This window comes from Pieris napi, chromosome 11, assembly GCF_905475465.1.
Source record: "Pieris napi chromosome 11, ilPieNapi1.2, whole genome shotgun sequence".
Lineage (NCBI taxonomy): Eukaryota > Metazoa > Arthropoda > Insecta > Lepidoptera > Pieridae > Pieris > Pieris napi.
The window spans coordinates 6,319,475-6,342,888 of NC_062244.1; the positions used below are offsets into that span (position 1 = coordinate 6,319,475).

General features: G+C 32.8%; 1 protein-coding gene across 1 annotated transcript; it reads right to left on the reverse strand.

Annotated features, from left to right (window-relative positions):
• Nucleotides 1-11,628: 11,628 nt before the first annotated feature.
• LOC125054175 (apyrase-like) lies at nt 11,629-22,846 on the reverse strand. The gene is made up of 11 exons (XM_047655912.1): nt 22,616-22,846; nt 21,885-22,107; nt 21,253-21,450; nt 20,603-20,733; nt 19,367-19,514; nt 18,905-19,034; nt 18,069-18,223; nt 16,596-16,686; nt 14,703-14,849; nt 14,051-14,217; nt 11,629-11,898 (listed from the first exon to the last, which is right to left on the reverse strand). The coding sequence occupies exons 1-11, from the start codon at nt 22,705-22,707 to the stop codon at nt 11,755-11,757; spliced, it is 1,626 nt and encodes a 541-aa protein (XP_047511868.1). The 5' UTR covers nt 22,708-22,846; the 3' UTR covers nt 11,629-11,754.
• Nucleotides 22,847-23,414: the final 568 nt, after the last annotated feature.

Genomic DNA, 23,414 nt, shown 5'->3' on the forward strand with positions numbered 1-23,414 from the left:
TACGTGTCAGCTTTTTGGGAAAATGTAAGGAAGTAAACATGTTTAATGATTAAACAATAAATATAAATATATAACCTCAGTTTATTTCTGTGTCAATGGCTTAGGTATGAAGGGACATTACGTCACCAAACCCTCTTAAAATAAAACTAAACAATTAATGAACATTACCATTAAACAATAAATACTTACATTACTTTAAATGATTACGCTTAAATAAATGCAAACAGAACCTTAGTTATAAAAGTGACTTATTACTGACTAATTTTCATTAATTATGGGCATTAATAAAAATAAATAAGTTAATTTTAATAAGTAAAATAATGTAAGTATATACAATTAATTGTTTAGTTTTATTATAAGAGGGTTTGATAATGTAATGTGCGCTTAATATCTATCGTTTTCATCAATTTATTTAATTTAATGGTGTTTTTGTTATTAATTAAATATATTATAAAATACAAAAACAGCGGGAGTTACACGATCGTGAAATTTACTTATTAGCGAAAAATAGCATTTGTAAGGCATGCATGCATGCAATGCATGTAGCATGGTCGTACTTAGCATGACCGCAAAGCGAAATATTAAAATAAATACAGTTTAAAAAAACTATAAAACACGCTTTTAAAGCACATCAAACTTGTTTTATAGTTTTTTAAACTATATTTATTTTCCACTTTTTAGTCCTAGCAGCAATACGTGTTGTCTCAATTTAATCGTATTGCTTTGTGGACTTAAAAAAAATTTCATTGTTTTTTGAGATAAACCTATGAAATTATTATATTGTCGCGGATTCTTTATAAGTATACTAAGTTTGAATTAAATCTGTCCGTTTAAAGTGGGTCAAAATCGAGTCCGAAGGAGTCGGTTACATACATACATACATACAGGTGAAGCTAATATAAAGCGTGTAATAAGCATACGCATTGGGAAAATTGTGTAAAATTTTCATTGTATCGAAAATGAATAAATGAAAAACTTAAGTTTAATTTCAGTATATTATATATAGATATAATATATTTATATATAGAATAGAGTTACAGAAGAACTCCTAGACCAAGAAAAGGGCATAGGAATGTGGTACCTCTACATATTTTACTCATTTCTGAATTTCAGCATAAATTTACTTTTCAATTAAGAATAAATTTTCTATATTTTGAAGTTTGTCCCAAGTTTTTCTTTGACCGGAATTTTCAACTTCAACCTTATAAAAACAGTCGGTGAGCTTTCAACTTTATATCCTGCAGTGCATTCTGAATTACTCCAGAAACGAGTTTATGAGTAGAATTCTCTTGGGAGTAAAGTTTTCTATAAAGGAAAAACAGATAGACTTAAGATTCCCACTTTAAAATACTTGGAAGTATTTTCTGTTATCTCTTATCGTAGTATGGGAATTATAAACGATTTACGACTATTTACGTACTTAATCTAGACAAACTTAGTGTTAGCACAGATAATTAAAATAAATTACTTAAATTCTGTGATTTCGTAGAATTGTTTGTAGAACTTATAACATCGTAAAACAGCAATAGGTGTATAAAACTGCGTATGTACCGAAATACTATATTCTATCGTGTAACTCAGTTTTTTATTTATTTTATTTATTTATGATTGGACAATTCACACCAATTGACCTAGTCCCATGCTAAGCTGGTGAAGCTTGTGTTATGGGTACTAGGCAACGGATATACATACATATTATACATAGATAGACCTAACACATATAAATAAATATTTAAACACCCAAGACCTAAGCACAACACCAAATGCTCATCACATCGATGTTTGTCTCAGCCGGGGATCGAACCCGGGACCCATGGATTCGCAGTCAGGGGTACTAACCACTAGACCGTTTTTGATAACACAGTCCTGTTCTAATAACTAAACTACCTAAAATAACTCCTGTTATGCAACAGTTGCATAAACTTCAAGTTCAATAATATAATTTTTTGAAAGGGATCGATCATACACGTGTTTAGGGGGTGGCGGTTATTAATTTAAATGAATAGTAAATAGATTTCATCTTATCATTGTCTACAACATTTTGAATAATGTTATAGTTATTATGTATACGCCATATTATCACGTTTTATAAGCTTAATAATAGTTTAAGCGCAGGGTATACGACATAACACTTGAGGAGGCAGTTAATGTAATTAACTTCTAAGATAACGAAGCCGGCAACTAAGTAGACCTAATCCTATGATTAAAGTGACATCTTTTGCTCCACTACGCGAGTGATTTATTTTGCTTCAATTCCTTCATTTTGCTATCAATATTAGTACTTGATAGTCTAGAACTACTATATGGCAGTACTATTTACGTAACTCGTTTGAGTGCCTTAACAATGGTTAAAAAAATTCAAAATCATCTATTCATTTACTACATTAACTACAGTCATATAGTTGTATGTTGTTATGTATTGCCATTCTTAATAAAATGAAGTTTGTGTAATTAAAATGAAGCATACAGAATTTCATAATTTAACTTTACGATCTTTATGGAAATCTATATATATAAAAGAAAGTGGTGTTTGTTACAACACTTAAACACAAATATCGGATAAGTTATCGAATAACAATAAATTAATTAATTAATTTTACGAATTCAAAAACCATGATGTGCCATCTGTTGACAAAACTACGCATCATTTTACGTCGAATTCGTGTCAATTCAAGAAATTCCGATCTTGAGGTGAATGAGGAGATGCATAACCATGCTTTGATCCTGATCAAAAGATGTTGGATATCAGAAAGTGCTTAACATGCAGTATCGCCATATTGACGCTAGAGAGAAGATGCCTAATGTGTAAAACTGCCATTCTTCTTTCGCAATGGCAAGCAATAAAACATTTCTGTATTTGCAAAAGAGTTGTATTAATGTAATACTTAACATTAATGAAATCCTAAAATAAGTTAAAGTAACAACGATATTATAAGGTTGTAGGGCGGAACGAAGTTAGCCAGGTCAGCTAGTTATAATATAAATTTGCGACACTAAAGTGTTGTTGACACATATTAGGTTTGAATGAACAATACATTTCCGTTTTATGCCATGGTTAAACATGTAAAACCCTTAATCACATCGTATATAAGGCTCTGGTACCGTTGTAACTGGATTAAGGTTGTTGATTTTTTATCCTGCATTTTTATGGAATATAAAAAGATAACAAAAGGGCTATATGGTGAAGCTTTTGTACCATATATTTGATTTTATAAAGTTATTATAATTAAATAATTAATTATTCCTTTTTAATGGGGGTAAGAGTCAGAAACGAATGTCACCCCGTACGTCAAAATGTATTAGATTTTGAGTCTTGTATTGATTGTAATGTATTGATTTTAATTTTATATTAAACTAGCTGACCCGACAAACGTTGTCTTGCCATGTATATTATTTCTAGGAAACATTTTTTAATTTAATACAAATAACTATCTACTATAATAAAAAATAGGTGTTGAACGTAGAGTGGTGAAAATATGGATGGGGGTATGTATTGGTATGCTGTATCGTAAAAAAATAAAAACAATAGAAAATTGTCTAAAAAATTCTAATAAAATGTTAGGGGTAGACAACCCTTATCACTTAGGGGTATGAAAAATAGATAGTAGTCGATTCTCAGACCTACTGAATATGCATATAAAATTTGATAAAAAACGGTCAAGCCGTTTCGGAGGAGTACGGTAACTAACACGAGAATTTTATTTATAAGATAAATAGATCTCAAATAATATAACAAATCTGACATAATAAAACAAATCTGACACCATTCTTCATGGTCAAATTGTCAGATTCGTTATAAAGCACAGAAAAATCGAAAAACCGAGCCATCGAATTCTATTCGAAAGAGTAGAAAACTCATGCACAAAAATACTGTTGTATTGGAGTTTTTCAGGAATTTTGATGTGCCTTTGCGTTTTCATTTAATCGTATTCATTAAGGCTTAGGGAAATGTTGGAGAAATATAACCCAACGGTATAACCTAATCTCGTAACATAATATGCATTTTATGTAGGAATTTCACATTTATATCGAAACCAATATACAGTATTTTATTTTATATTCTTCTAGTATCCATATGTATTGATAATTTCCGAGAAGACCGCTCGCTGAAAAAATTACACGAAGCAAATCGTATTACCCACGCTGTGGTTTTGCATCGAAGACTTAAAACTATGGATATTCTATTAATTCGTTCAAATTATGTATCAAGGTCCTGAAATGAGTTGACTCATTCTTAAGAAAAAAGCAAAGTGTATTTTTGAAGTTATACTTCTTGGCGACTTAGGGAAATTGATGAGAGTAATTTTTTACGATGCGCGCGCACACCGTCACAAAAAACCGACACCCTGAAGTTAGCTATAGTCAACATTTTAGTTTTTTCTATTGTTAGTGTCGTTTTTTCTACTAACGTAGAATAAAATTTTTGTAAAGATATTTATCTTGTTACGCCGAAGAAGTATAACTTCTAAGGCGTGTACATAAGTACACACGTATTTTTTATAAATACCGTAACCGCCCAATGGGCTATACGATATCCACGGAGACATATATGTCAATTACGGATGTATTAACCAAAATTTCACTAAACTTTAAACACCTTTATATAAAAATATTTGTACTTGTATATGAAAACAGTTAATTTCTATGCATTTCATGACTGAAAATGTCTAGAAATTTATACCAATGGAACTCATTAAGCAGTCTCCGCACGTAGACAAGTTTGCCGGGAACAGTATGTCTCACTTATAGCCTTGTTCTTGTACCTTTTTCAAGAAATAATCTACACATAAATCGAGTAACGGTTTGTTATTGATTTGTCGTAAGAAATAAAGCAGAATAGGTTATCGTGGCAACACTTTTGTGTTAAAACTGAATAAGTGAATATATATTCCTCATTATTCATAAAAAGTAAAGTAAATCATTTTTGAAGTTATACTTCTTTAGGCGCGTTATGAAAAATTTATGAGAGTGAAATTTTACGATGCGCGCGCACCGAGACACAAAATTATCAGTATGAAGTTGCCTACTAACGGGCGCCGTGCGTGCGCGAGCGAGATGGGAATAAGACAATCTACAAGTAAAAATAAATATAATATGCGTGAAGTTAGCAGCTATGCCAAGAAATTTGAATGACCATAATACCTTTTAAACAAATAAAGGAGTTTTAATTATTTTTTCAAAGAAATTTAGCAATGCTTTTTCACAAAGACCTATTGTTCCTTGATTAAAAGGTTATGAAACATACCTAGTTATTAAATTGAATTAATAATATAATAAAATAACTAAGTATTATTATTAATATTAATTAATAATTGAATAATATACTACATGTTAAATATTTATTATTAATTATTTAATATTAAAAAAAAATAAAGAAAGCCAAAGAAGTATAACTTCTTACGCGCGTACATAAGTACACGCTCCCTTTTTTTTAATAACAACTTTAATGAAACTTAATATGTATATACGAACGAGATACACGTCGTTCTGATATGTATCTTTAATGCCCTTTTGAATTAGTTAAACGCGCTAATATTACGAATTTTAGACGGTATTTGATTAAATAATGGCACACCCTCATACTTAATATACTTCTTCAAATAATTTGTACGCGGCTTCTGCAAGATAAGCAAACTCGCTCGACGAGTATTGTGTGTGTTTGAATTTTTTTAAATAATAGATATTTTTTTTAAATTAAGATACAGGTGCTATAAACATCTTTCTTCTTCTCTTCTTCTTATTAGTCTGTGTTTAAAAATTGTATCTAAATAGTGCCTTTATTCATTTATTTTGTAGTATTTGTATGTTAGAAATTTTGTTATTAAATCATATTTCATCATGGATAAAGACCACGGCGACTCATCTTTTGTAGTAGTCACTCGAGTATTATGAATTTATGTTTGACATCTTAGTATTTTTTTTTTATGTAATAGGAGGCAAACGGGCAGGAGTATATATAGTATATATAGTATAGTATCGGTTCCACGTAGTAATGATTGGCTCCCAAATTTATAAACAGATCTTGTATAAACATATTTTAGTTGATAAAAATACAAAGGGTGAAACTGTTTAATCGAAGAGCGAATTTTGTTTACTGACCACGACATCGACCCTGTTTTAATTAAGCCTTAGTTTAACCGCTAATGTTGTGACCCGCAATTCTGTTTACTGTTTAACATTTGTATAAAATCCGTACGGGTTCGACAGTTATTAGGGTACTTTCGGCTTCTGGCATCTCTTGATTTTCGCTTTTCGCTAATAATTTATTTCAACTCTAAAAATTTAATCAAAGAAATGAATCCACAGAACAATAGTTAATTAATATGCTGGTAGAGGCATCACGCTTATGTAAGATGCATCTATTATGGAAGATGGACACTCTCAATGCCAGAGGGCTCGCGAGTGCGTTGCCGACCTTTTAAGAATTGGTACGCTCTTTTTCGAAGGACCCTAAGTCGAATTGGTTCGGAAATACTTCAGTGGGCAGCTGGTTCCACATAGTAGAGGTGCGCGGCAAAAACTGCCTTAAAAAACGCTAATTATTTTACGACTTTACTTACATGCATGCCACATTTCGAAATGTAATTCCGGCTTAAGAGTAACTAACCAACAGCAAGGTCAAGCCAAGAGTTTTCCATCGCCCCAGGAGGTTGAGGTCTTGGGTTTTTGACAAACTTTACTTAAAGTGGATCTTGTTTATTACATACCACATTGCCATTGCTCTCTGATCAGCGCCTGCGATTTATTTCAAAATAAAATCCAAATGTCGGATGACCATATTGATAACTCTCTGATAATATGTATGATGCATTGATTTTAATATATGAAACGCTCTTAGGATGGATGATTAATAATATTTTGCCAAAATTCGTAGCAGACGCTCCACAGCGTAGAATCAAGGGCAGTACAGTTGGCGTAGCGTATACTTTGGATTCAATTCGAGGTTACACGATAAATCGTAGCGCCAGCTGAATGCGACGAACCGTTCAGCGTAGGCGTGTCGTTTATACGGATAGAATATTATACCACAATAGTTGACCATTCATTTGTTTTGATCGAGCAGCACGAAATAATAAGAAATTGTAAAAGAGTACTCCGAAAGTACTGTGAAGGTGTATTTGGAACTTAAAAACGTTCATATATATATTAGTTCTATTACTTAGCAATTTGGTATTAGTCAACTAAACGATATTATAGTGTAGGTATTGATGTTTTGACGTGACAACGTCTTATAATTCGATGGAGCCGGCTGCACGCACGAAAAAACATGACGCATGCGGCGTTACCTCGCTCTGAGGCGTTCCATTTAAGGCTTGAAGTGCAAGCGAGAGGGCGGAACGAGCGACAAAGAGCCACAATCGGCCTCCGCGTTCCGCAGCTTTTTTCTTAAATACAGGCTTTTGTTCCTAGATCTTCTCTACCACGTTTTTTTTCATTATACGACTAATAATGCGTACTCCAAAAGTAAAATACACGAGACAAGGATAAGTATGTTTGAACGGCGAGCATGAGTCGAGCATTGCGTAATAGGCTGACATTGCTATATTTCTTACATAATATAAAGCTCATCATTAATAGAGCCTATAACTTTACGCTCCGATAACCGTTATTTACGTAATAGTTGTTTATGTGAACGACAAGCGTCCCTTTATAGTTACAACTTTAGTGGCTTCGTACGGTCAGTCGTAAAGATACTGAACATTATGACATGTAACTGTAGGCCCAAATTAAACTTTTTGATGACCACTACTGTACTACAAACTTTATACAAGCATCATCTAAACTACTGCAATACGACAAATACATATTGATTTATATTGTTATTCAGTTTCATAAGTATATGAAATTTAATTTAGTGTTAGCTTTGACATGTATTTGCTTTTGTGCGTCTCCTATACCCTTGACTTTTGAATACATTATACAGTGTAATTACATTGTACATAAAAGCCAAAAACGGATTACACATTCAAACATAAACAAAGCACAGTTTTACCTATCATTCATCTTATATCATTCATATTAAGATCATTCTAATATATATTTAATATAAGGGAAGAATAAAAGAGCCATTATTAATAAAGTATACCAGAGTTTTTAAAAATTATTTTTTAAACATTTTTTAGTTAAGTACATTAAATATATCTATTGGCTGGTAATTTGTGTTATAATCTAGAAGGTATACGATACATGAGTTACGTAAATAGTTTGTATTAGACCGAGGTATTTGAAAAAGTTGAGATATAAAGACAAATTAAAAAAAAATATGGTTATTTGTACCTAAAAGATAATCTCTACAATTACTAATCACATACGAACGAATGATCCTCATTCTTCCCTTATCTCGCCCAATATTCCCTTATCATTTAATTAACTTATTTTACGTGTATATGTCGGTAAGTTATTTCCATTTTGATTAACAACTTGGCCGTCTTGAGTAGCCTATTAGTCTTCTTGAATGCCTCGTTATTTTATAATTTGTAAAGTGTGAATTTTGCTGAGGCTTATTCATTTAAAAAAGTATTTCGACAATATTACGATTTAATTTTTTACAACGTTTTTGTATCTCTACTCAATTACATATATAAAACCACTAGCCGTTTCCCGCCCGCTTTTCTGAGCGAATTAAAATAGGAAATAAATAAAATTTTATGTTTCATAATTTTTTTTTTCATATTTTTATTATTCTTCTTTTTAACTTTCCGCTAAGAAAATTTAAAATTTAAAATGAAATTTTTTAATTGTTTATACCCTCCCCCGCAACCCCCTATGGGGTGAGCTATCGTGAAAATCATTCATAGACTATTTCTACATCTCTTACAGAAAATTTTCATAAAAGTTAAACAGCAATAAAAAATGAAGGAACGTTGGAATTTAAAAATATGTAAAAATAAATAGCCATAAACCATCTAATTTCGCATCGAATGGCAGTAGTTTCATGTCGATACGATCAGTGGTTTAGGCGTGAAGGAGCCTTAAACGAAGACCATTTTTCTTCTATATATAGATTACATACATCCCTCTAACCTGTCAACCATCTATACGATATTGTTAATGAATCCGTTTTAAAATTAATATATAGGGATTCCCCAAACAATGGTTATTAAATGGGGTCGTATAGTGTTAATAATACAACTCTTAAACTTATATAATTAATACAACCGCTTAGTCCAAGCTTTCAAAATGGCGACCTACGTCATCTATGCGACATTACACATTTTATCTACGGTTATACTTTTTATTGTATAATAAAAATCCCGATTCCGATAATTTCACGATATAGAAATATCATGAGTCAGTCAGTTTCTCAGAATAAGTCTGTTGTATACTGTTTAAGATTCGAGTCACGGGCGACCAGTTCTAATTAGACCCCTATTCGAAGTTCGCCAGACACGAGTTTTGCCTTGGCTTCGTGGAGTCCGGATAGATTTCTTAATCAGTTCCTTTTTGACTACATTTTGTGTTTGTTTTATAAAGTGTCTGCAACAATATTTAGATTATATATCATTGTATTTTTTAATAACAACATCATCGACCATTTCAGCCCAGCAGGGCTACTCCGTAAAATCGATAATAATAATAATAATAAAATCGACGGCTTATTGGTCTAGTGGTTAGTACCCCTGACTGCGAATCCAAGGGTTCGATCCCCGGCTGAGACAAACATCGTTGTGATGAGCATTTGGTATTGTGCTTAGGTCTTGGGTGTTTAAATATGTATTTATATGTCTATCTATCTATAATATGTATGTATATCCGTTGCCTAGTACCCATAACACAAGCTTCACCAGCTTAGCATGGGACTAGGTCAATTGGTGTGAATTGGGTCAGATTGCATCCGTTTCATTATTCAATTTTGTTTTATAGACAGTAGTTAAGCCTTCGGTCTGATACATGAAGTTGATTTTTGGATTTGAGACACAATGTTTTCTTTCACTGTACGAGCAAGTGAGATGAGAGTCGCACGCTGAAGCCACTAGAACAACACTGCTCTGTAAAATCGATACCTAATACAAATATAATCGACACTTAGTTAATTATATTAAATAAACTATGTACCTATTTTAATAAATATGACAATTGTAGCTAAATTCGAAATGAAAGTAGTTCTTTTGATATCCCGTATCGCTGATGTATTGTACTATATTATTATACCAGAGGTATGTTATTCTGAAATCACAAAAAAGACCACCGATGATAGTCTTGAACCTTAGACGACAGTCTCTAAATCAATTTCATAATAAGAATCAATCAGATTCAGCTCAAACACTATAATATACAATCAAAGTACGGACTACGTACATTCATAATAGGTTTAATACGAACCATTAATGAAAAAATATTTGTTCAAGAGAAAATGCAATAAAGTGGCCATACAAATTTAACTAGGATACAAAACAAGTGCTAGGTTTTACTGCAGTTTAATTTTAAACTCTTGAACGCTTTGCATCGGATGCAATTTCACGGGACATTGAGGCGGGCTGCAAGTTAAATTAATACCTCCAAACCATTTATCGCTAAGCGATTTTCTTAACATTTTGCATATTAACTATTTGAAACGTATTTTTGTTCTAAAAAGCGATTGAAGTTTACATTCAGTGTCATTACAACCATTTATGAGTGGCTTCGATCACAACATCTGTGAACATTTCATCGTTCGCCTTCTAAAGAAACAATTTACCTCTTCGTGTCTGCTTTACCGCTGTGGTGTCCAGTCGGCAATGAGTTTTAGTGCCTTAAGCTTAAGTTTCCTAGAAAAGCGGTGCCGTTATCTAACGGCCATAATGTAACGTTGGGTGACGTCACCCATACGTTGTCTATAAATAACATCGGAGTAGGTTTTGCCCACTCACTCTGTGCCCATATTTAATAAATACAATGAGTGGAAACGTGACTTGGACGAGCGAAAATGATTGTTTTTTTTTAATTATGTTAAAAAGTAAAGGCGGCTATTATTAACAAGCGTAAAATGAAGGCCGTTAGTTAACGGCACCGCTTTTCTAGGAAACCTAAGCTTTATAGTAGTTTTAAGCGGCCAGTCTTTGCGGTTTGCATTAGACTTTAATATAATGGGTTACTCATCTGTCTTGTAACGTAATGTAATAGGTACAGAGAAGTATTAAAGAAGCTATTCAAGTCTTGCAAGATGTGTCTTTATGAGAGAAACAAGGACTTCTAAATATGTGTTTTTATCGTAAAGAATTAAAAATAATTTAAATTAAGTTAACCCACGTACGTACGAAAGTCATTGTTAGCGCTAAGTCTCAACTTTAAATGTTACCCTTAGAACTTAACAATATATTGAGAACAAAGTATTTACTTATATTTGAAACGTAATTGCTAGAATTAAAACCTAACCAAAAATTATTGTTAGGGTAACATTCTGAGATAACTTGAATTGTTGCGGTCCCAATTAGACATGACTCAGAGTCATCCATTAACTCCTTTAAGAAAATATACACCCCAAACTGAACGAAAGTATCTTCTTATCTTAAAAAAAGTATAAAATAATAATATTTATCATCTGTATAAGTTAATGTAATACACGGCCAGGCAATTCTTTAGTCATTAATTATTTTAGTAATAAGTAAATAAATACAAGGCATTTTTTAAATTTACACTTTTATAAATAATTTTGCAGTTTAATGGCTTCCAAATTACAATATATCCACCGCAATCTTGCAGGTATTCTAATTATTTCTGAATTTCGTACATTTATGTATATATATTTTGTATTTAATTTCTATTGGAAGATCATCAGTTTTCGTTTTCGCAGGCATTCGTTATATGTATCCGTCCATCCTGGTCTCTGATAACGGGGAGTTCTCTCTCTAAGTAACTCATAAAGACGTCACTGTCTATACCAATGATTTCTCTCGGCCCACGATTTTTCGATATCATCTGAAAAATATAAATTTAATGTATAAATTGTTTCATATTAAAGCGATTTCAGTGGCCCATATAAACCGTGTACCTATGATTTGGAAATAACAAAATTGGTATATTGTTTGTAATATTAAGTGTGAAGGTTCAAGATGCCCTTCATCAGAACTCATCTCGTGTGATGTATGTGGGTAGGTAGGTAGGCGGGAGCAGAAATATCACAAGTCCTTGTTACAATAATTACAGTTGTTCAATCAGCACAGGGTTTAATAATCGAAATACACAGTCAAATGAGCAATGTACACTGTACAGTCTAAGCTACACGACATCAACTTAATTATAACACTAGATTAAACTATCACTCGTATGCAAAGCTATTCGTCACAAGCGTGGTGTGCGGGCGCCGTCTTGAACAGTGCGTCAAAATGGCCGCTCTCACAACCATCGACAATGACGCTTCGCTAGGCTGACTTTGACAGCTAAAAGTCAACCTGATATCTGATCACGCCGTCAAGTGAATAGAAAAATAATAAACAAATGGTAATACGACAGATATTTATTTAGTCGTGTAATTATACGTATACCGTTATTGACGCCTTAATTGGCTTGGCGTAGCACACATGATATAAATTATGAATTATATTGAATATATATTATAGATATATATTTTAATTAGTAAAACAGACCATCTATTTGTCTAGCTATGACGAAGAAAGCTCACGCCGTACCGTGCTACAATCTCGGCTTACAAGACAAAGGCAACTTCTACTGTTTCTGAACGTAAAATTGATTTAAAATTCAATTATCGTTAACACCATTATTTCCAAACGATTTCAGTTAAATCCATCGACCACTAAATCCTAAATCACGTATGCAATCACATAATAGGAAATGCAAACCACGAAGCAATACTAAATGCGAGTCAATTTGGTGGATTTAACGAGTATTTCATTTTAGTTAGCCGAGATTGAACCTAACTAGTCTGGGTTTTGGACTAATGTACTATAATTTTGATAACTGCATAGATTAAAGTGGGTTTCCATTTGTAGAAAAAGAGGCAGGACATGATGATATAAGAACATATATACCTACTTTTTTGGATCATTCAATTATTCATTTAAATAAATATTAAATAATTACAATTGACGACTTCTTTCAATACGGCATTTTTTTCTTAACTCTATTACTTTTATATTCTATCTGCATTTTTACTTATTTAATTTGTATTAGGTAAATTTCCGATACGTTAAAACTGTATGAAAATTTCTATATTGCAACTAGATAAGATTGTTTGCTTAGTTTCAATGTAAACTATGTACAGGTTAATAATATATAAAGGTGAAACGAAATATTCCTTCTATTTACTACGCCTGGAATCTAGTCTCAGAATACCAGAGTATAACAATTGCGCCAAATTGATAGTACCTACGTGTTTCGGAATTCAACATCAATGCATATTAAATTAATCTCGAACTAGCCATCCGGTTATTAAACTTATAAAGAATAACGCATGTTTAGTTAAACGTAACCCAACGCTTTTGGAAATTCATCTTTTACCAAAGATAAAGTGATAGAGATAATAAGTCTTAAATCATATAAAATTATTAGTATTTATAGTAAATGGACAATGTTATAGAAAAGTTTGCTGTTTCTGTAATATATAAAAATAATGGAAATTAATATGCATTACTCTTCGTTGTAAACAGTCGATTACATTCCCTGAATAGTGCATTTTAATTAAGTTCCATTAACCGAATGAAACTAAAAATTCGTACAAATAATTAACTTAGTTCTCATTGTTCAATTAGGCTGTAATTGTACTGTTCGCGCATCATTAAACATAATTAACAAGTATCGACATACATAATTTCGTTTATAATGGAACTAACACTAAGCTCCCTTTTCTATGATTTTTGTGATGAAGCATACAAAAATACATACAACCCTTAATTTTCACCCTTCTACGATCAAGCCCTATTTTTTAGATAGATAGTTATTTTTACTGAGCTAAAAAAATGTTTCCTAGAAATAATGTACATGGAAAAACAACGTTTGTCGGGTCAGCTAGTAGTAATACAAATGACAAATGAGTAAAAATAGCTCTTAAGATTTGCGTTCGTTTATAAATTGACACTAAAATAGCTTTGTGTTTGATAAAACATCCACTTACAGTAAACCCATCTCCTCCTTCAGCCAAGAAATTTTGTGACACGATTTTGTACGTCTTATTGGGGTCCAAAGGCTCGTAACGTGGCACTTCACATTCAATACATCGCACAGTCACATTGAGAACTCGCTGATTGAGTGGCCTAGAACCGTCGAAGTTAACGCGAAGACCTGGAAAAAGTAAGAGTAAAAAAAAGTGCGTGCGTACAAAGTACAAATGTCAGAAGTTGAACTTCTTTGTTAATGCAATTCAATTTAAAAAATCATAACGTAAATTAAGCCCTTATTGTGGTCACACAAGTCACCACTTAGTATTAAAGCTTTCATTTGGGCTTTGTATGTATATTCTAAAATAAGAATAGGTATTAATGGATATACCTATTATAACCCGGTGTACAGAAATTGTTTTATGTTTTGACACATGTTTTTTTATTAAGGAAGGCTTTTTACCACGGTTTATTAACGCAGATTATGTCGCGGCTGACATGTTTTTTATATATATCATACCTTGTCTCTCAATATATGCTATTGTATATCAATTCTTACGCCGTGTGACTTACTACAGCGTCATGAGCTCCACGAGCTATATACTATTTTACATTATCTTTATGAAAAAGATTTATATCTATGATGACAGAGATAAGTGATATACTAACCAGAGTATTGCAACATCCTTGCCCCAGGCCAAGGTTGATTAGCCACGCTGTATTCCAACATCTCCAAAACATGGTCTCCACGTAAGTCAAACACCTCAACATTATTCTCAAATGGCATAGACTGTAACATGGCTTCGAACGTTATGTCTGAAAAAAATAAAATAAAATAAGTAATAAAAAAATTAATAAACGAAATTTAAAGTTACTTTACACTACGTTTTAGTTATACGTATATATAGGCTTAATTTACATTATTTTAATATATTTATAATATTTCTACACGCTCTATTATTATTATTTTTTTTTTTTATATAATAGGGGGGCAAACGAGCTTGCGGGACGACCAAAAAGGGTAGTCCACGCAGCCCATAGACACCCATTTTAGTGGGTGCGTTGCCGGCCTTTGAGGGAGGAGTAGGCTCGTTTTTTAAAAATTTGGAGGTCGTATCTCTGAGGGAAGACCCCCCCCCGGGAGCCGATTCCACAGTTCGCTAGTTCGCAAAAGAAAATGCCTTGTGAAGCGGACTGTGGAAGACCTCCAACCATCAAGATGATGCTGGTGAAATTTAGAGGTCGTTCGGCTCGTACGGTGTTGAAAAGAGGCAGGAGGGATCAACCCAAACAATTCTTCCGAACACTCTCCGTAATAAATTTTGTAAAAAACGCAAAGAGACGCAATGTCTCTGCGTAGCGATAGAGAATCAAGCCGATCAGTAAGACATTGGAGATTGACAATTCGACAAGCCCTTCGCTGAATTTGGTCAAAAGGAAGAAGCTGGTATTTGGGAGCACCGGCCCAGAGATGCGAGCAGTATTCCATATGAGGTCGTACTTGAGCTTTGTAGAGCTGCATACGTTGCACCTCAGTGAAATACTGCTTAGCCCTACCCAAAACACCCAGCTTTTTGGAAGCCAGTTTGGCTTTTTCTTCCAGATGACTGCGAAATTGGACTTCTTTCGAAATGCCAACCCCAAGGATACTGAGGCTGTGTGACGAACTAAGGAGAGCGCCTTCAAATTGAGGAGATACGACAAAAGGATCTTTCTTGGCAGAAAACGAACAAACCTGAGTCTTTGTAGGATTAAACTTAACAAGGTTGTTACTACCCCACACAGAAACCTTCTCCAGAATCGACTCAATTTCGAGAACAAGTATGTTGCGACTCTCATCGACTTCAGATCGAGACATGTTCGGATGGCCGGAATATAATGTGTCGATGGTGCTGTCGTCTGCATAGCAATGGATGTTGTCGATATTCAACAGGTCATTGATATGCAGAACGAACAGGGTCGGCGAAAGGACACAACCTTGCGGAACGCCTGCATTGATGGGTCTAGGATTGGAACGCGCTCCGTCAACTAGGACTTTAATGCTACGTCCTACAAGAAAATTTTCCAGCCATCGGCATAAGCCATCGGGCAAACCGTATGACGGTAGTTTCGAAAGAAGCGCCCTATGCCAAACCCTATCAAAGGCCTTAGCTATATCCAAGCTAGCGGCCAATGCCTCTCCCTTACTTTCATATTAATTACTTTACTATTAATGTGGCAAAGAAACATAGTGGTAGTATAGTGTTTATTTATTTTATTGACATTCACAAGTGTAACTACGACCTACTCATATATGATAAATAAATTGATTTTACATGTTATAATAAATAATATAATTATTGTTTTTAATATTGGTTTAAATAATAGCGAAACATGTTACCATACATATAAAATAAAACAATGAAAACCTTGGAACTAAGGCTTCGAGGCACAAATAAACCTGAACAAAAAAATCTAATGATACGTAGTCTATTTAGATACATTATGCCGTGTCATAGGGTATACATTCCAGTAATCAGCAGTCTAGTATAGGCTTTGATCCATAGAGCTTAAGTTAGTTACCTCCGCTGACAATGTCACTCCGAATGGACCCTCTGTTCATAACACAGAAGCGAGCGTAATGCCAATTACTTCCTGTAGCTTTATTCATGACCTGAAAAGGGTCAAGGTTAAATAATTTTAATAGTAATCAGCGTTAAAATTTAATATCTCAATTATAAAATCCATAAACATTAGCAAGCTTTCAAAGCGTAGCAAGCTTTCAAACCTAAGTATTTGCACAAGTCTCTCAAAATAAAGCTTGTATAAATATCATAGTTTTCCGTATTTGTTTTATGTAAGAAATTGTTCCTTCTTTATAGTCTATATACATTTAACATGTCCCGCGAGCAAATAGCTCAGTGGCTGTTTCGTGATCATTTGCTTTTTTCTAAAAGGCAAGTAGGTGATCAGCCTTCTGGGCCTGACACAAGCCGTCGACTTTTTGGGTCTAAAAGATGCCGCTTTCCTCACAATGTTTTCCCTCACCGTACAAGCGAGAATTAAATGCGTACATAGATGTAAAGTCTATTGGTGTAGAGCCAGGTTCGAACTCCAACCTCGAGGATGTGCATTACACGCAAGAATGGGTCAACACTGCTTAGTGTTAAATTTCCATCGACACCATTTTAAAGAAATACAATTTAATAAGTAGGAACACGATTTATACCTGTGTTTTACCTATCGATTAATACCCATAGATAATATAATCGTACGATTATAATAATTTAATATAAAATAAAAAGTAAATACTACCAACGGCTCTTGACCCTCAAGAAATATTTTTTTAAGTTCTCGTATAAAGATTCCTGTCGACGCAGCAATTTTGTATTCCATTAAAAATTTCATTTCATTGTGACAGGGCGTTTAAAATAAGAACTTCGAAATATAATATAATATAATATAATATAATATAATATAATATAATATAATATAATATAATATAATATAATATAATATAATATAATATAATATAATATAATATAATATAATATAATATAATATAATATAATATAATATAATATAATATAATATAATATAATATAATATAATATAATATAATATAATATAATATAATATAATATAATATAATATAATATAATATAATATAATATAATATAATATAATATAATATAATATAATATAATATAATATAATATAATATAATATAATATAATATAATATAATATAATATAATATAATATAATATAATATAATATAATATAATATAATATAAGTTTATACTATTATACTCCGTACATATATTACTAATTGCTAGTAGTTAGTAAGTTTGACTGCAGATCAAAGTGATTTGACAGATTGTATTGGGTTTAAATCCTGGGGATTACCTACATGAAATACAACATCCAAGCAAATCTGTCTCTACGCACATTTATTTCTTCACTATTTTTGCCATCCAAACTCAATAGAGACAGGTCGCCGTAGTCGAAATTTATTAGAGAATATTATTATTATTTAAAATATTTATATGCTTACAGCATGCATAAAAGCATCACAAATTAGGTTTCCTAGATTACATTCTCCACAGCGACAGTCTGCAGAGAGGAATACTTTTGATTCACCGACTTTCCTTTTTGCTAGTTCGTTTATTCTTGGTAAATATTCGTTGATTTTCTCCATTACATCAGGAGCTGAAAGTGAAGAATTAGTTGTTTTTATGATATAGCATTGAAATCACTGTTTCAATGCAATATTCTTTAAAGTAGGGTAACCAGAATGTCGTAATTCATATTTTAATAAATAATTTCAAGAATAAGTAATAATTTTTTATATATTAAGTATATAAATCAGTGGCGCTACAACCTCTTTAGGTTCCTCAGATTTCTGAATCTAAAAGGCAAGTAGGTAATCAGCCTCCAGTGCCTGACACACGCCGTTGACTTTTGGGTCTAAGACGTGTCGGTTTCCTCACGATGTTTTCTCCGTCACTCACATAGAAAGAAAGTCCATTGGTGCATGGCCGTGAATCGAACCTACGACCTCAGGTATGATAGTCACACGCTGAATTTACAAGGCCAACACTGCTCAGTATAGATGCAAGTAATAACTAACATTAATAAGTAATTGATAGCAGTGTAAATAATTTTAAATAACCAACGGGTGTGATCCAATCCCAACAACAAATTTTCAATGGGAACCCTGTGAGATTACCTGTGAGTTATGCCATGCACTGGCTCTGAAGACCGAAAAATAAATGAAACAGGGCCTCAAGGCATGATCTTAAATATACCTTGAATGTCCGGAATAAATTATTAAAAAAATTGATTTATAAACAGTCAATCAATTGTTAAATTATTGGTAAGATGGTTTACCTTCTTTAACTTCCGGTCCTAGATAATGTGGATTTCCGGTCCAATCCGTTATATGACCGGCATCATCGAAAGTTAATTTAATTTCTCCCAGATATTCTGTATGCGCACCCGCTTGTACTATTAATACTTTCTGGAAATTATCACGCTGAATTTTTATACCTCTTGATTTGACGATTAATTATATGCGAGAGGTTGTCTTTCATTTTATTAAATAATTTTAAATCAATAATAATTAACAAAAAAACTATTTTTTTCGTTATTTTGTTTTTTACTTTTATGCCACTTTTAATCTACTTCAATAAAAGAGGACTTCGGAATTCTTTTTACGTATGTTCCCTAAGTACCCTTTTCAAATTAATTGTTTTATTATTCTTTTTTATATTAAAGCTTTTTAAAAACGATAGTGTGTAGTTTCCCATAATTATTATTAAAGTTTTATTAATAATGTCCTATTATACTTACTCGTTTAAGTTCATTTTCAACAGTTAGAGGGTACGGGCCATATGGGACGTAAGAAGAGTTTATAGGTGGTTCTCCATTATATAGAAGTGAGTGGCTATGCCCACCTACAATTATGTCAATGTGAGGTCCCGCACGACGAGCTATCTCTCTGTAAAGAAAATGCAATACATTAAAATTTGCATACTTAATGCAGTACTACACTTTTGTCAACGTGATACTTCAACGTGTCAACTTTTCGTGATCAAACTTCTGTGTTCGATACAAGTAAATTTTTGGATCAAAGACTTATGGCTGTTTTCTCAAACTTTCAAAGTGTAGCCAGCTTTCAAATCATAAGTATTTGCATAACTCTCTCAAAATAAATATTGTATAAATAGCATAGTAATAATAGCATAGCATAACAAGCTGTGTTCTTTCTTTATTATTTAAAGTCAATCGACCAAATAATGTGGCTATTGCATGAACATTTGTTTTTTTCTAAATGGGAAGAAATTGATTAGCCTTCTGATTCTAACACAAGCCGTCGACTTTTTGGGACCAAGGGACACTGCTTTCCTTACTATGTTTTCGAGGTAATATTAAATGCGTACATAGAATATGCGTAATGCGTAATAGAAAGAAAGAAAAATGTATCGGATTTAAACGCACCACCTCAGAATTGAGATTATCACGCTTAACCACTCTCATAAATAATATGTATGATATCCCTTTATCTTTATTAGTATTATAAAGATAAAAAATGGTATTATAACGAATTAACTCAAAAACTATCGATACGATTTACATTAATTAAGTAAATTTATTACCAAAATATCAGGTAATACTGTGCGTTCAGGCCGCTAGTGTAATAGATCCGGGAATGAGCATAAGGTGTTGAAGTTGTTAAATCTTATTAATATATGTATAGGGATTGTTAAAAATAATCTAATATATAAAATTCTCGTGTCGCGGTGTTTGTGGTTAAACTCCTCCGAAACGGCTCGACCGATTCTCATAAAATTTTGTGTGCATATTGGGTATGTCTGAGAATCGGACATCTATTTTTGATCCCCCTAAATGTTAAAGGTCGTCCACCCCTAAATATATTTTTTTTTTTCGATTTTTTTTTCTGTTTTTATTTTTTATGATACAGCATTAAAAAGTACATACAACCCCTAACTTTCACCCCTCAACGATCAACCCCTATTTTTTTATTATAAATGATGCTAGTAATAATATATAATTACGAATACATACTCATCAATATTTATACCACAGTGTGACAAAACGACAATAATATCCACGCCTTGTTGAGTCAACTTCTCAGCTTCCGCTTTTACTGTTTCTACTTCGTCTGTGAATTTTAGTTTTCCAGTCGAGGCTAACTCCTAAAATTAAATTTTATTTACTAACATATCTTTACCTTAAACCCCGGTTAAACCCAGAAATTCCCAATTATTTACAGCTGTAGACTCTTCTACTTTCCTCGAAAATATTTACAGGAATACGTCGCCATAATGTACCTCGGGGCTTATGTGAATCTACTTTTGGGTACTCTACTTTACAGAGGACTTTTACTAAAATTATGATAGCTTCTTGATTAATAGACGAAGTTTTTTATATAGAACTAGTAGACTCGGCTAAACGTTGCTGTGGCTAAGATTTTTGTTACTTATATTACATAGTAGTAAACTATTCAAGAGAAAAGGCAGGAGGACATCATTTTTTGTTTTTATTTTTTGAAAATGAAACATAGCTTATGTCACTCGGGAATAGTGTAGCTTGCCAACGGTGAAATAATTTTTGAAATCGGTCCAGTAGTTTCGGAGCCTATTCATTTCAAACAAACAAAAAATCTAACCTTTCCTCTTTATAATATTAGTATAGATAAATTTTAATATACTTACATGAGTACTTGAAATAATAACACCAATGATACCAATCTTTCTTCCATTCTTCTCCACCACAATACTTGGCTTATATAACCCCTGAATACTGGGCTCCTCATCATCTATTATGTTGGCTGTTACCACTTGATGATCAAGGTTTTTGAGGTAGGGAACCAGTTCCGAAACTCCATGATCGAATTCATGGTTTCCTAGTACCTGGAATATAAGTTTAAGTAGCTCATTCGACCATAGTACTAAAATTTCAGATATTTGTATTATAAAGTTTGTTATTTCAGATAGCTTCTACTGAGTTTTTAAATTATTTCTTATATAAAGTACGGTATTCAGTGAATTACCTATCTACCTCCGTTTCTACTTAATGTATAGACTGATTAGGTTATAATCTTCTGATTGTATGTATTTAATTAAAATCAGCCGATGTTGGCATGCTTAGGATGAAATGTTACCAATGTTATCTTCAAGATCCCTTTAATACTCAAGAAAAGACTAGAAACCATCGCCGGTATAGCGAGTCATTCCGATATTTTTACGTCCGATGACTTTACAATTGTGAAGTAAACATCGCTATCGCTATTAGGTTCCCAGGACAGTTTTTCTGTTAATACTGGTGGAAACTATAAGGTACATACATGAGCATCATGATACACCATATTCATAAAGTCTTTCGTCACGTTCCACTTCAAAAGATTGAACCAGATGGTACCTTGGAAGGTATCACCGCCGTTCAGCACCAGAGAGTTGGGCTGTTTTTGCACTGATTCTCGGATCTTTGTCGCCAGCCTGGCGAAGCCCCCAATGCAAGGTCCTGCAGCTGGATCACAAATCCTACCCGATTGACTAGTCTCAACGAACCTAAAAATATAAGATAGGAATGTCGTACCAGGAATCATGAACTTCATATATCCTTTTGTAGGTTTCCTTACAATATTTATCCTTACTAGGTTATTATAGCACAAGGAAAGAATCAATCGGCAATGCCTAGGCTCAAAAGTAGGGCCTTACTCTGAACTATCTATCTATCTTATCATAATCAAGGTCTGAGTTTGCTGGTATAATTCGCGTAATATAATAAGTTGTCGTAATTATAAGCGAGGAAATGCTGCCAGCATTAAAGGTACACTGCCACAGGGACCAAACTTTTTAAATTTGTTTTGATTTTAATTTAAATTATTTTTAATTATTTCTGTTATTACTTTGTAGGTTAAGAAAATTGTAAATACTGTATACTTGATTGTAAACAAGTTGTCTACTTTAGTATATATAATAAAACAAAAAAATATTTAACACTGTATAAAGGTAACTGTTTTAAAATGTATACAAATACTGAAACGTATCAAAAACATCACGTCTGAAAACTTACCTCGCATGAAAATCATTGTAATGTACAATATTTAATTCATAATCCTGTCCACTCACACAAATAACTAAACCTAAGAGAATTAAAACCAGCATTTTCGCGTAATCCACAACGATTAGTGTGAAATATGGTTGCTTGTGTTGTTATCTTATATCTAGCTTCCATCTGATAAGATAAATTGATATTTAATTTAATTTATGTTAATAATATAGGGACGAGAGAACTAAAATTAAGATTTTCACGATATTTCTTTACTATTTTCTCGAATCCATACGGCCTCGTGATGCATACTCAGGGCACGTTCAGATGACAAGCGCACAAAGCGCGTTTTGATAACGTGAGTTCTCAACTACATACATTTTATTGCGGCCGTACACATGCTAACACGAGTTTTAATATAGCGCGCAATGAACGCTGCGCTAGCGCTCGACTGTTATCAGGGCGCGTGATGCGCGGTTTGAGATCATTGGTTTTCAATGTTTCCGTTCTGAAATATTAATCAGTGAAATAGCGAACCGTTCTACAGTATAGACATTAGACAAGTAGCAACTATTGAGATAATAACTTAAAGAGACGGGCTTGGGAAAAACTCCGGTCCTCATATTCTGTGAAGGAGATAGCAATGAAGAAAAGGAGGAAATTTATGTGATATTTATTTACATTTATATAATCAATAAATGGTTTGGATTGGACCTCTGCGCGACAGCGTTAAGAAATGAGTTAATACTTAAATCAGTTGCGGTACAGATACCGGCAAACTTCTAAAGCATTAAACAAGGGAGTGGGGGAAAGTTTGCGCATC